Source organism: Amphiura filiformis, chromosome 5, assembly GCF_039555335.1.
Source record: "Amphiura filiformis chromosome 5, Afil_fr2py, whole genome shotgun sequence".
In the NCBI taxonomy this organism is placed as follows: domain Eukaryota; kingdom Metazoa; phylum Echinodermata; class Ophiuroidea; order Amphilepidida; family Amphiuridae; genus Amphiura; species Amphiura filiformis.
This window is the reverse complement of record NC_092632.1, coordinates 629,615-642,712: the sequence shown is the minus strand read 5'-3', so window position 1 is coordinate 642,712 and position 13,098 is coordinate 629,615. Positions and strand designations below refer to the sequence as shown.

General features: G+C 34.9%; 1 protein-coding gene across 1 annotated transcript in view; it reads right to left on the bottom strand.

The window, feature by feature from the left end:
- LOC140152429 (1-phosphatidylinositol 4,5-bisphosphate phosphodiesterase beta-1-like) overlaps positions 1–13,098 on the bottom strand; it is a 195,778-nt gene that overhangs the window by 149,385 nt on the left and 33,295 nt on the right. The window contains 1 exon segment of the mRNA XM_072174737.1: positions 3,379–3,393. Coding sequence (XP_072030838.1) covers positions 3,379–3,393 — 15 coding nt within the window.

The window sequence follows — 13,098 nt, the reverse complement described above, 5'->3', positions numbered from 1 at the left end:
CAGACTGAACTAATCAGACTGAAACAATGAAAACTAAGAGATTCTAACTCTAAATTAAACCCTTGATTTGTCTATAATGGCTGGTAATCTATGTGCATCTATAATCAATGACTTGGATTAGGTATTACAAATTAATGCCAATTTATTGGCAAGAACTGTGACAATTCATCCTAGTGAATAACTAATGACTATGAAGGAGAATATTTCCAAGCAGGGGAATATTCTCTGAAATAAATTGTGTATGATAAACTCTAATCTTAACTAAATTTGGTGTGAATGTCCTGTGTGTGTCCTGTCTAGCCAGCCAGCTAGGGATGTCACTTCTCTTGAAACCAAAAAGGCTACCCGGTGATGCAACCACTAATTTTGTAAAATAAATCAATAATAAATGTACACCCCATAGGCCTAGGCATAGTGTTCCGTATGGGATATGTATTCGCTGTAGGAATAGTGATGTAACAGGATTAAGTACCATAGCAATAGATGAAAACAATTTTAAATGTATTGCCCTGCACTACATAATGATGTAACTCTGCATTGCACCATTGATTATCAAAGAATTAAAGTGATTATCAAAGAATTAAAGGCATAAAGACCTGGGTCGTAATTCTATGGAAATTTCATGTACATTTCACTCGCACATGAACGATTGTGTCTTTGAAAAGATTGGTATTGTATTCAATCTATAATACGCGGATTTAGGGTTTCTCTACCGGAAGTCAATTTGTGCCGAAATTCCTTCCCACAATGCAATATGCGTTGCATAACAAAGAATATTGATTAACCTCCGAACTGTATCTATTGTTATGCAAAACGCTTATTGCATTGTGGGAAGGAATTTCGGCACAAATTGACTTCCGGTAGAGAAACCCTAAATCCGTGTATTGCACAAATACCAGACATGACAGGTAATGAGTGCAGCCTACTTATAGTGCAGGGCAATACATTCAAAATTGTTTTCACCTATCGCTATGATAATTAATCCCGTTACATCACTATTTCTACAGCAAATACATATTACATGCGAATAGGCATGCTATAGGTGAATAGGGCATAGAAAGAGAGGATTTGATAGTTTTTGTTAAAGACCCTCATGATACATGCCGAGGGGTGAGTGGGGGGGGGAGAGAAAACACACGCAACACATCATAAAGGCATTCAAATTTTCATATATACTCTACATATATGATTTATGCTAAGATGATTTAAAATCTGTGACATTTTGCAGCAAAAAGCTTGGGAAAAGTCAAAGCAAAATGAATAGTTTAATTAAGCTGATCATATATTATTGCTATACACTTCACACTGCATTTACTACATAGGCTGTAAATTTATGCCGGATGTATCAGCCATCATGCATGAAAATCAAAAGTTAAAATTGATTGTTATTACTAGCAAAAGGTGCAATCAAATAGCTTCAAAAAACAACAAAATGATGCCCCCTCCCACTCCCTGGTCACACCTACACATGTGTTGTTACCACTGAAGCTTAAATAGAGTTACACCTTGTGACATCCCTGCAATGGACCAATATGCTATTTTCTTTGATGAAAAGGGTGATTCAGAAAAACATGAAAGAGTGATTATTTGAAAATGAAAAAAATACAACCTAATTACCAAAATGGATCAAATCAAGCCATTCAAAAGCTAGCCAATGGTCCCAAGAAAAATGTTTAACACAAAATCATCAAAACATCAATGATAGTGGGCAGTGAAGATATGACAAATATCCCTCAACAAATTCATCATCCCATTTTTATCCTCTCTCCCGCCTCTCTCCTCGTCTATTTACCAACAGCTACTGGACATAATGTAACAATGGTTAGGTTAAACAGAAACAACCTGTTACTACACTATAAAGTCAGTCTAAGACTTTGATTTACACTTCACCTTTGGCATCAGTCTTTGCAAAGAACTGAAAAGGCAGTTACCTTTCTCGCTAGTAAAGATACAAAGCTTCACTCACCATATTCCACTTCCACTAATCACATAGATTGGGTTTACATAGAAAGGGTAAAATGGGGGAGGGGTAAATCTATATCTAACATACCAAGGTAGAATGGGGAGGGGGGCTGACAATGTTAAATTTCATGCTAGCTGTAGAACACAATTAACCAGGGGAGGGCACTGATTCCAGCAGCCATATAGCCAGCCAGCCAAGCTAGGATACAGCATCATAACCACCGCAATAAAGCGATGTCGGAGGAGGAAGACAACAAAATTTGGATTATTCCATTTGAAATTCACACTCCCCCTTGTGGATAATTTAGCTAACATCTCCCACAGACGGAGTATTGGTTTCAAATAGAATAGACAATTTGGTAACTCAATTTGAAATACTCACTCCAGTTGTGGAAGATATAGGTAAAGCTATAGCCTATAGACCATTTGACATCAATGTTTATCAACAAAGGCGAGGGATTGGTCTTTCGATATGCTCTAACGAACCGCTTCACTGTTCAATGGTTTTCTTGTACAATATGAAATGTGGTGGGAGATTTAAAATACACATGCCCTAAGCAAACTACGATGCGCACACACACTGCAGGGCAAAGAACAATGGAAAGTGCCATAATGCGTGCGCATACTGCCGGGCAATGACGTCACATGTCAAGTGGTCTATACAGTGGGAGTATGGGTTTCAAAATAATTAACCCTAGCTAAATTCATTTGACAAACATACTCCCGCTGTGGAAAATATGTCTTAAATCTTCCACAGGGCAAAGCAAATTTCAAATGGAATAACACAAAGCAAGAGAAAATGTCCTCACTGAAGACATAAACTGTTATGAAGCCAATGATGGTCTCCATGCATCAAAGCTAACCTACAAAATGAAATGCATTGACCAAATCCAATACCAAATGCATTAATTAATACTTTCATATGTTCTTGAAATTCTCTAGTTAGCAATGACATCACAGCATATTTTAAGAAGGCTAAAGCATACACACAATTTGACTACAAATTGCAAAATATGCACTAATGTCATTAATAACTGGAGAGAAAAAACAAAATTTTCAAAACTTCTAAAAAATTAAGGTCATTATACCAATAACGGTTAATGGATATGTGGTGCTTCAGAATTCAATTAGTATAGTGTGTGGTTCAAACATGGTCATAATAATTTGAAGCTGTAATTTGCAAGTGTTGACCTAATTGATGAAGGGTTTATGAACTGTATGCAAAGTATACAACATTTACAAGTTCAAAGATCAGGGGGAGAGATTTCTACAAGATCTACGTCTGAAAGAAAGTTTGAACACTAGCAGATACATGTAGAACATTCAAGATGATAGGAGGGAAAAAGCTAGCTGATGAATGTACCTAGACAAACATGGATGTACCTAGACAAAGTATTGTCATGGCAACACACTTACCTTTTCCATAGATTTCTGAGAGAAAATAGTAAAAACCCACAAAATAAAAATTTCAGTAAACATGGTATATTTCAAGCAATATAATGTACAAGTCTTATGGGCTTGTAGGTCAAGATAAATAAATCCTGTAAATATGAATCACATCTCGCATAATGTTATTGTTACACACTATAATTCATATAATTCAGTCTTGATACACACTACAACTACTGAGCCATATAAGCTCATATAAACCGAGTCATGATAATTACGACAGATCATTTTACATTAATAAAAGGTTGTAACATAACATTTGTCTTCTTGAAACTTAAAAAAAGGATGAATACAACATCTGCAGAGATTTCACAGAATATGGAATGCATACTTGCACCATACTTGTCTTAGTGTATCCCTTATTGGTTAATTACATGATATAATCCTCTGCATAACTAATCAAAAGAGAGCTTTTAGATCTCATAGAAACTTTAAGCTTACTCCCTTACTGACTATTCTTACCATATCTCTGATTGGCTCAATACATTATATAATATATATCCCTCTTTGTAACCAATCAAAATAGCTTATAGGCGATAATTCAGCCAGTACATGTAGTACCCCAGGCGTTAAGCAACTATGGGCTTCAACTCTTGGTTTCCACTGCTTTCTGTCCTGCACAGCCATCTTCAAGTCTGCTGCCTCCAGACCAGTGTCTTATCATTGATGATGTTGATGAATGTCCGTTTGTTATTTTTTCCCCAAATCCAGACACTAGTTACAGATGTTCTGCTTGCTTTAAGCTTATATTTGTCTTGTACATCAATGAAGTCCTGGCTGTTAAAACCTGTGCAGAATCTCTTCATGTCATAACCACATCATAATTCTGAAGGCGACAGGAAAAACCCATGTTCTATGGGCACAACTGACACAGATTTTGCAATTTAGGTATTTTTTAGCTGTATGAAATTAAAAACAGTTGTTTTTTGGCTGAAGCGGATTGATTTTGACCAAATTTTTTTGGGGAAAAAAAAGGTGATTTCCCCGATTTTCTAAGCTTTCTATTTAGAGGTGCCCATCTAACAAAATGCTATAATTTTTTTTAAATATTATTATTTTTTATAAATATTACTCTAATTGAAGACCCCAGTGGAAGAAGACTCCATATGTCAAAACATTTGCTCTCAGATGAAATGGTTCCGGTTTTTAAATACTTCAGTAGCTTGCACAGTATAAAGTAAAACATTTACACAATTTTTCAAACAAATTAAGTCCCAAAAGGACTAAATTTTTGCACTTGAGTACTTCTTCCACTACACTCTTTAATTACAGTAAAGCATAATTATTGGGTGAAGAAAATCTTCTCAGATAAAATGCTATTAAAGAATATTTCCTTTATCTATCACATCCTCTTCTTTGAGCATGTTTTTGTGAATATAATTGACTTGATTAAAAACAAAACAAGAAAAAATGGGGTTGTAATTTTATCAATTATTTTATCTTATTTGTGGCAATATTACACTTGGTGCAAAACTGATGCTGCAAATGAAGAATTACAAACCTTTTTATTTAATATTGCCACAAACAGGATTCAATGTTTCACAAAATCCTTGAACTTGAATATTGATTCATGCCTGTGTAGCTTGAATAGATAAGGTTCCCTTGACTTGACACAACACATTTGTTAAAGAATTGACAGGAAATGTACAAAATCAATGCCAAATAATATTTACAAAACAGAAATCATTGTATAAATGATTTTGTATATTGTGTAAGTGGTACTTTTTACGAAGGTTTATTTTTTTGCAAATTTTGTGAAGGGGTTTGGTTGCAAATTTAACAATAACATTGTTCAAGCATAAATTCCCATGTAAATGTTAGTTTTTACTGATAACATTGCCCCCTTTTAATTTGAGCCAAACAAACAAGGTTATACAAAGAAAACTATTTCATTCCAGCGCCTACCATGAGTGTATTAGCTCACCGATCGTACTTCATGTATTATTGCGTGGAGCATCACGCAACTGGGACATAATATATAAGACATACGGCGAATAGTGATATGCACACATTTTATACGTCAATGAGTCAACGATACATCAGAGATCTGTAATTAAAGCACTTCAGGCTTAGTCTTTCATGTGGTATTTTTAGTACACCACTGGGCATTACAATCATGCAAAAGGTAGAAATTCAAGAAAAATCAAGGGCATCGCTGTGGAGCAAATCACATTAAGGCTTTAATAATTCTGTATGTGAAAATAAACACTTCCAGAGTATTTAAATTTTGAATGTTTATATGTTCTCCATTATATTTGAGTAGTGGATGCTGACGCAGTCTATCCTGTAATAATCCATTATGACACAATATTGGGCAAATCCTATCTTTTTGTTCTTTGAGTAGTAGTGGATGCTGAGGCAGCCCATCCATTATGACATAATATTGGGCAAATCCTTTCTTTTTGATCTTTGAGTAGTAGTGGATGCTGAGGCAGCCCATCCATTATGACATAATATTGGGCAAATCCTTTCTTTTTGATCTTTGAGTAGTAGTGGATGCTGAGGCAGCCCATCCATTATGACATAATATTGGGCAAATCCTTTCTTTTTGATCTTTGAGTAGTAGTGGATGCTGAGGCAGCCCATCCATTATGACATAATATTGGGCAAATCCTATCTTTTTGTTCTTTGAGTAGTAGTGGATGCTGATGCAGTCCATCCATTATGACATAATATTGGGCAAATCCTATCTTTTTGTTCTTTGAGTAGTAGTGGATGCTGAGGCAGCCCATCCATTATGACATAATATCGGGCAAATCCTATCTTTTTGTTCTTTGAGTAGTAGTGGATGCTGAGGCAGCCCATCCATTATGACATAATATTGGGCAAATCCTTTCTTTTTGATCTTTGAGTAGTAGTGGATGCTGAGGCAGCCCATCCATTATGACATAATATTGGGCAAATCCTATCTTTTTGTTCTTTGAGTAGTAGTGGATGCTGAGGCAGCCCATCCATTATGACATAATATTGGGCAAATCCTTTCTTTTTGATCTTTGAGTAGTAGTGGATGCTGAGGCAGCCCATCCATTATGACATAATATTGGGCAAATCCTATCTTTTTGTTCTTTGAGTAGTAGTGGATGCTGAGGCAGCCCATCCATTATGACATAATATTGGGCAAATCCTTTCTTTTTGATCTTTGAGTAGTAGTGGATGCTGAGGCAGCCCATCCATTATGACATAATATTGGGCAAATCCTATCTTTTTGTTCTTTGAGTAGTAGTGGATGCTGATGCAGTCCATCCATTATGACATAATATTGGGCAAATCCTATCTTTTTGTTCTATGAGTAGTAGTGGATGCTGAGGCAGCCCATCCATTATGACATAATATTGGGCAAATCCTATCTTTTTGTTCTTTGAGTAGTAGTGGATGCTGATGCAGTCCATCCATTATGACATAATATTGGGCAAATCCTATCTTTTTGTTCTTTGAGTAGTAGTGGATGCTGAGGCAGCCCATCCATTATGACATAATATTGGGCAAATATTATTGGGATGCTGAGGCAGCCCATCCTATCTATTTTAAAATATTAAAATATTTTGATACCTTTTGTTTTCCAAAATGTTTCAATTTTTATAATGAAGAATCTTGTCCAAGATTTTGCAGTCTACTCTTACATATGTGCACACTGTAGCAAGTAATAATTTTGTATAAAATGCAATCTTTGAGAGAATTCAATTAATTCTAGATGTGATTGGTGGAAAGCAATATTAGATCATATGGTCACTGAGAAATCAATATATAAACACTCCATTACTTGCTCTGTCAGTTTGTACATGCATATTATTCTTGGGGCGATGCTGAACTGGTTGACCTATTGATGCATACAAATGCGTTTTTGCATTAAATTCCCCCTCTGTATTATTATTAGATAATATATGGGTTGGTCAGTATGTTTTTCAAGTTGATCTTTTACACCTTGTATAGATTATTTTGATTAAATTTGCATCACATGTATAAATTATGCTGGTCACTACTTGATTACATAACAGCATTAGCATAACATCAATACGCCCGTAGAAGTGACGTCATAATCGGATTAACTACCATAGCAATAGATGAATACAATTTTTGAATATACTACGCTGCACTGCAGTAGGTTGCACTCATCACCTGTCTTCAATCATATAATAGATTGAATACAATACCGCTCTTTTCAAAGAGACTAATCTTACAACTGCAAGTGATTAGCATTTCTTTGACATCTATGGTTCAATGCATCGGTACTGTATGAACGTTGAAGTGCGGGGCAATATAGCCAAAATTGTATTCATCTATTGCTATGGTATAGTTAATCCGATTAACTACGTCACTTCTACGGCGTATAGGCTACAGACATATTACAATCAAGTACATGATGTGGAGTCATTTATACATGTGCAGTTTGAATGACAAAGGTGTAGTCTTACTTTCTTACTTAGCATAGGTACATACTCTTCATGAGCAAATTTCCTGGGAAAATGATTTTTGGAATTGCAAAATTACAGGTATTAGAGTATGTTAATAATGCATTTTAAAACAACACAAGTAAAAAGATATTTGGATTGTTCAATGAAACAGCAATCAACAATAGTATTATTATTAAATAATAACTTGAAAATGTGGAATTTGAAATTGCGTCATGTATCATGATAGCCCAATTAATTTGCAGAAAGTAATTCTGTTCCACCCAACACGAGTAAATTCAATTCACGTACTGCCTCCCTGCTACAATTAATTTCATCTTATTGTAGTTAGCCGTCACACCCATTGCATACTTCATTGATACCAAAATCCTTGTTTGGTTGACATTTGTGTTATCAAATCTAGCATTCAGGAAAGAGGCAGATTTCTGAAAGTATAGGTATATTCAGAGTCTGTTTATTATGTATTTCTGATCAGTAATATTGTAATTGGATTTCATGACCTTGTAGTAACTCAATATTGCATTCTAAAAGATGCTTGCCCCACCCTATATCTCTCTATCTCTGAATTGAACTGATAAAGACAAATTAAATAGGTATGAATAACTTGAAAGTGCCAAAATGTGGGTTCAATTGATTTCTCCTGAACCCATAGTTTCAGACCCTGCCTAAATCTATGACCATCTTGTCACAAATTTCTGCTCCCTCCACTGATACAAAAGACACTTCATTTTTTGGTGCAACTTTAGAATCTGGTACACCACGCCCTCTGATTATGTTGAACAGTGCATACTCACAGAATAAAGCACAGCTCATGGGTAGCCTACCTTATTGTAAGACCTAGCCTTTTTTTTTCATTTGAGTCATTCAAACCTTGCTCCTCATGTAAAATGAAACAATGATTCAAAGGTATTTCTATCTAAAAATTCAACTCCGGTATTCAAATGCGCTTGTAGCATATTGTTACCTTGCTACGATTATTGCCTAAGTCATTTTTTGTAATTTTGAGAACAAAGTACAAATTATGGTTCAAACATGCATCAGTTACATAATCACCTTAATTATTTCTGGTTATTTCCTTTAATTTGTATCATTATAATTTGTTCTTGGGCAAAGTGGTGAATAAATATGTTTAAATGCATGCTTGAACCATATTTTGTACTTTGATCTCAAAATTACAAAACATGACTTGCTTATCGTAGCAGGCTGATGATTTGCGACAAAGCATCAGATGACGCACATCTCATGATGTCCTCCAATGTGAAGGACAAAATAGTCTAGTGAGTAAAAATTCACTTTTGTTAAGCATTTATAATAAAATACATGTTAGATGATTAATGTTAAAATGTGTGTCTTGCTCACTACTCATCCTTTTCATGTATGAACTCAACTCAATGCCATTGTATGCTTTATGTGCAACCATCTTTGATATTTAATTTGCATAACCTATTTCCAGGGACTGCCGTTTGAGAGGAGCTAGAGCAATCACTCCTCTACAGCTCTTCTTAAGGTAGAAACATCGGCTACGGTGTCATGCACAGATTTGGTTTAAAATGATACAGGATGTGTAGTTGGGTGAGAAAAACTTGCCTGCCAAGTTTTAATTTTTGCCAACAAAGTGTTTTTGAGTTATGCCATTTTTTATCATTAGAAAGCCCCATTGACTTTGCACATAAAGTGGTTTTGACACTAAGCCTCGTTCACTAAAATTGGTAAAAGTTTGAAAATGGATACTATGTTTAAATATTATTTTTCTCCTTTCTATCCCATTTATAGAACTGCTTTTTGGATCTTTTTATTACAAAAATGTTACCAAATAATATTAGTGACTTTTTTCCAATATATTGGTCAGTAATATAGGGGATATTTGAAGGTAATGTTAGTACTTGCTCAAATTTTCTTGATTGGATCTAGAAACACTGAATGACCCAATTTCATAATTATTGTCTGAGCTAACCATAGGGCCAATTCTAACAAACAAGGTGTCATATGAAAGGTTATTAAATTTAGAAACTTTTCTCGCCAGCTTTTTTTAATAAAGTGTTTCTATTTTAAGTTATGGGTGTTTCTAGATTTCCCTAATTTAAAATAAAAAAAAATGATTTTTCTCAAAAATAAACTTTTTATCCAAAAAATCTGGCGAGAGAATTTAGATATTAGGCTTATTAACCACCCCACAAACTATTGAGACCATATCACATTCCCTCTAGGCTAGCAATAATTATTAGTTGAAAAAATTAGGGAATTTTCAAAAAATAAACAAAAACATAAGAATTGTTTAAATTTTCATGAAACATTCAAAATCAGTGGAGTAAAGACTTATCTGCAATTGGTTATATATTTGAAATGGATACATAATTCTGATTTGAAATAGTGGCCATTTTCCTGCATGGGTCTATTATCCGATGCTCCTACCTTAAGTTGCATTTGCAAGAGCGATTTATAGCTCCTCTAGATGGCTCTTTAAATTCTTTATGCTTTAATGGCCACAGGTGCAAACAGCTCTTCTAAAGCTCTTCTTGAAGAGACCAGAAGAGCATTCTACAGCTCTTTTCTCATTTTCAAATGGCAGTCCCTGATTTCATTATCTTCATCTGTTGCCTATCATCAGTAGAAAGCAACCTTAAATATCAAGCTCCAAATTCTAGTGCACAAGCATAGATGATGAATATGATATTACAAAAAGGTCTGTCTTGCTCAAATCCTTTTTTATGTACTATAAAATGTTAAATCAACTCTTCAATGACATTGAGTTCTGACTGTGAATAAAAACCATCTTTTAATATTAAATTTGACATTTATTTTGCATAACCTATTGAATGGCCTTCACCTGATGCTATCTTCAGTAGAAAGCAAGATAAGCATCACTTATAAAACATTGGGGCATTAACAAAATACTGTGTGGATTTACACTTAAATGACTAGCACTCCCTGCAGTCAAATTGCTATGAAATAGGCTATTCTATTTGAAATCCATACACCCCCTGTGGAAGGCATGATCTTAATCTTCCAGAGGGAATTTAGATTTCAAATGGGGTTACCTGCATGGGTGACTCCATTTGAAATCTATACTCCATGTGTGGAGCTGGGGGGTGGAGAAGAACGTCACGTCTTCCATAGGGGGTGTATGATTTCAACTACCATAGCCAAATGTAGCAGCTATCAGGACACTTTAACATGACTCTGTTGCCATGGCAAGCTTGTTGAATCGCATATATTTGAAATGTCAAACCACATTTGAATTCTAACAAAATTTCCAATTGGTCAATTTGTTTTTAGTACATTATGTGTTATGTATTTTTTATCAATGTTAGGTGAAATATATACGTTTACAACCTTTTCATCTTTTGACGTATGTTAACAACATCTTCAAGAGTACGTACCTTGCCCTGTACATGACATGCTATTTGGATATTTGGATAATTAGCTTTTTTATTTTACTTATAATATTGCAAATAAATGGTTTTAGAAGTCAGGTCAAATTGGCAAGTTGTTGAATTTTCATCCTTTTTCAAACCATCAGTGCAGAGCCATAAGCAGTCTGTTGTCAGCTTAAACATAGTGGGTGTACTGGGTGATATCATTCGCTTGTATTCTGTGCAATGAGCCACTTACGGTTGCTAAACAAATTACCAGCTTGCTTGAATGCACCTCAAATGATGGTTTAATAATGTGAAATGCTTGATTTGATCAAGGTTTTTCTGCTTCCAAAAATGTGTGTGTCCTCTCTTGATGTTCTGTCAGTCAAAAGATAATCCTTTCCAAAATCAAGTTATTAATTGATATTAATTATAAAACCCTTGGCGAATCTAGATATGATACTCCAAGCCAATTAAAGCTCTTTAGTAAACAGAGACATCTTATATTAAACTACTAAGATTCTCAATTAATATTGGGCTATTCCAGTTGAAATCCATACACCCCCTATATGGAAGACAGGACCTTAATATCCAACACATGGGGTGTAGACTTAGGGATTCAATCATGTTTCACCGTTGTTCATCACCGATTAACAACGATGCGTCCGCGTCGTCTGAGTGGTTTACTTCGCGAGGGCAGCTTTAGCTGCCCGAGCCGGCAGTAAACTGCACGCAGACGCCGCTGACGCAGTTGTTAATCGGTGATGAACAACGATGAAACATGATTGAATCCCTTTCAACAACGAAAAGAAGCTAAAGATCGTATAATTCACGATTATTTTACGAGGAATGTCAGTCAATCATTGCCACTCAGCCTTACAAAAACTTTGATGATTTCTCTTTTGATATCAGCAATAAAACTACAGAATAAAACGGCAATGATTAGCCGCTACCTGAAAAATACTGAATTCAACTTGTAAGCTGGCATACGCACAAAGGTTCCAGGCATGACGAATTTTACGCGCTCTCGCGTAACGCGTAGTCTCGCTAGCGTTCGCGTATACGCTACAGTACTAAAGTGTGGGTTCATCACGGATTAACAACGGTTGGCTCCTGTACAAAGGTATAGGAAGAGTTGTTGAATTCAAATAGAATCACCCCTTCAGGTAACCCCATTTTAAAAGTCACACTCCGTTTGTGGAAGATTACGTTATGTCCTCAACAGAGGGTTTATGGATTTCAACTGGAATAGCCCATTTTGCTATGGCATCTTTAAATATTAAAATCTTTACAAATAGCTAAATTAAAATGTGTACAAATGGAGCTATAGATGACAGAGGTAATAATAATAATAATACAAGGAAGGAATTTATAAGAGATTTTTTAAATACATGTAAGAGCTTACAGCATACATGTAGATCTTGAAATATAAATGCCCAGAGGCCAGATATCTAATTTTAACAACAAAACATTCTTACAAGTGCCGGCTTTCTCCCGAGACACAATTTTCAAATTAGGTCTTACAATGCTATTTCATTTCACCCACCTATTAAAGGCTGCAAAAGCAATGTGCCACTATGTAAACAATTAATTGACAATTACAATAATGATAACAGTACTAATTAAACAATATAATCATAATTAACATAATCATCATAATAACACAGCAACAAAATTGATGTCTCAGAGGTTGCTAAGATTTAAAATCCAATGCGGAATGATTGTTTTCCTGCACTGATTTAAACTTCGCTCACAATACTGATTGAGATGCTCAAATATTTTTCACTAATTTAAGGTGTTCACACACAATTCTTTCAACAAATGTTTTTCAAACATATTTTTTACTAATATTTTTGTAAATAAAATAAAAATAAAATTTAAATTGGGCACCACAAAATGAATGTGTGGGGCAACTCTTGAGA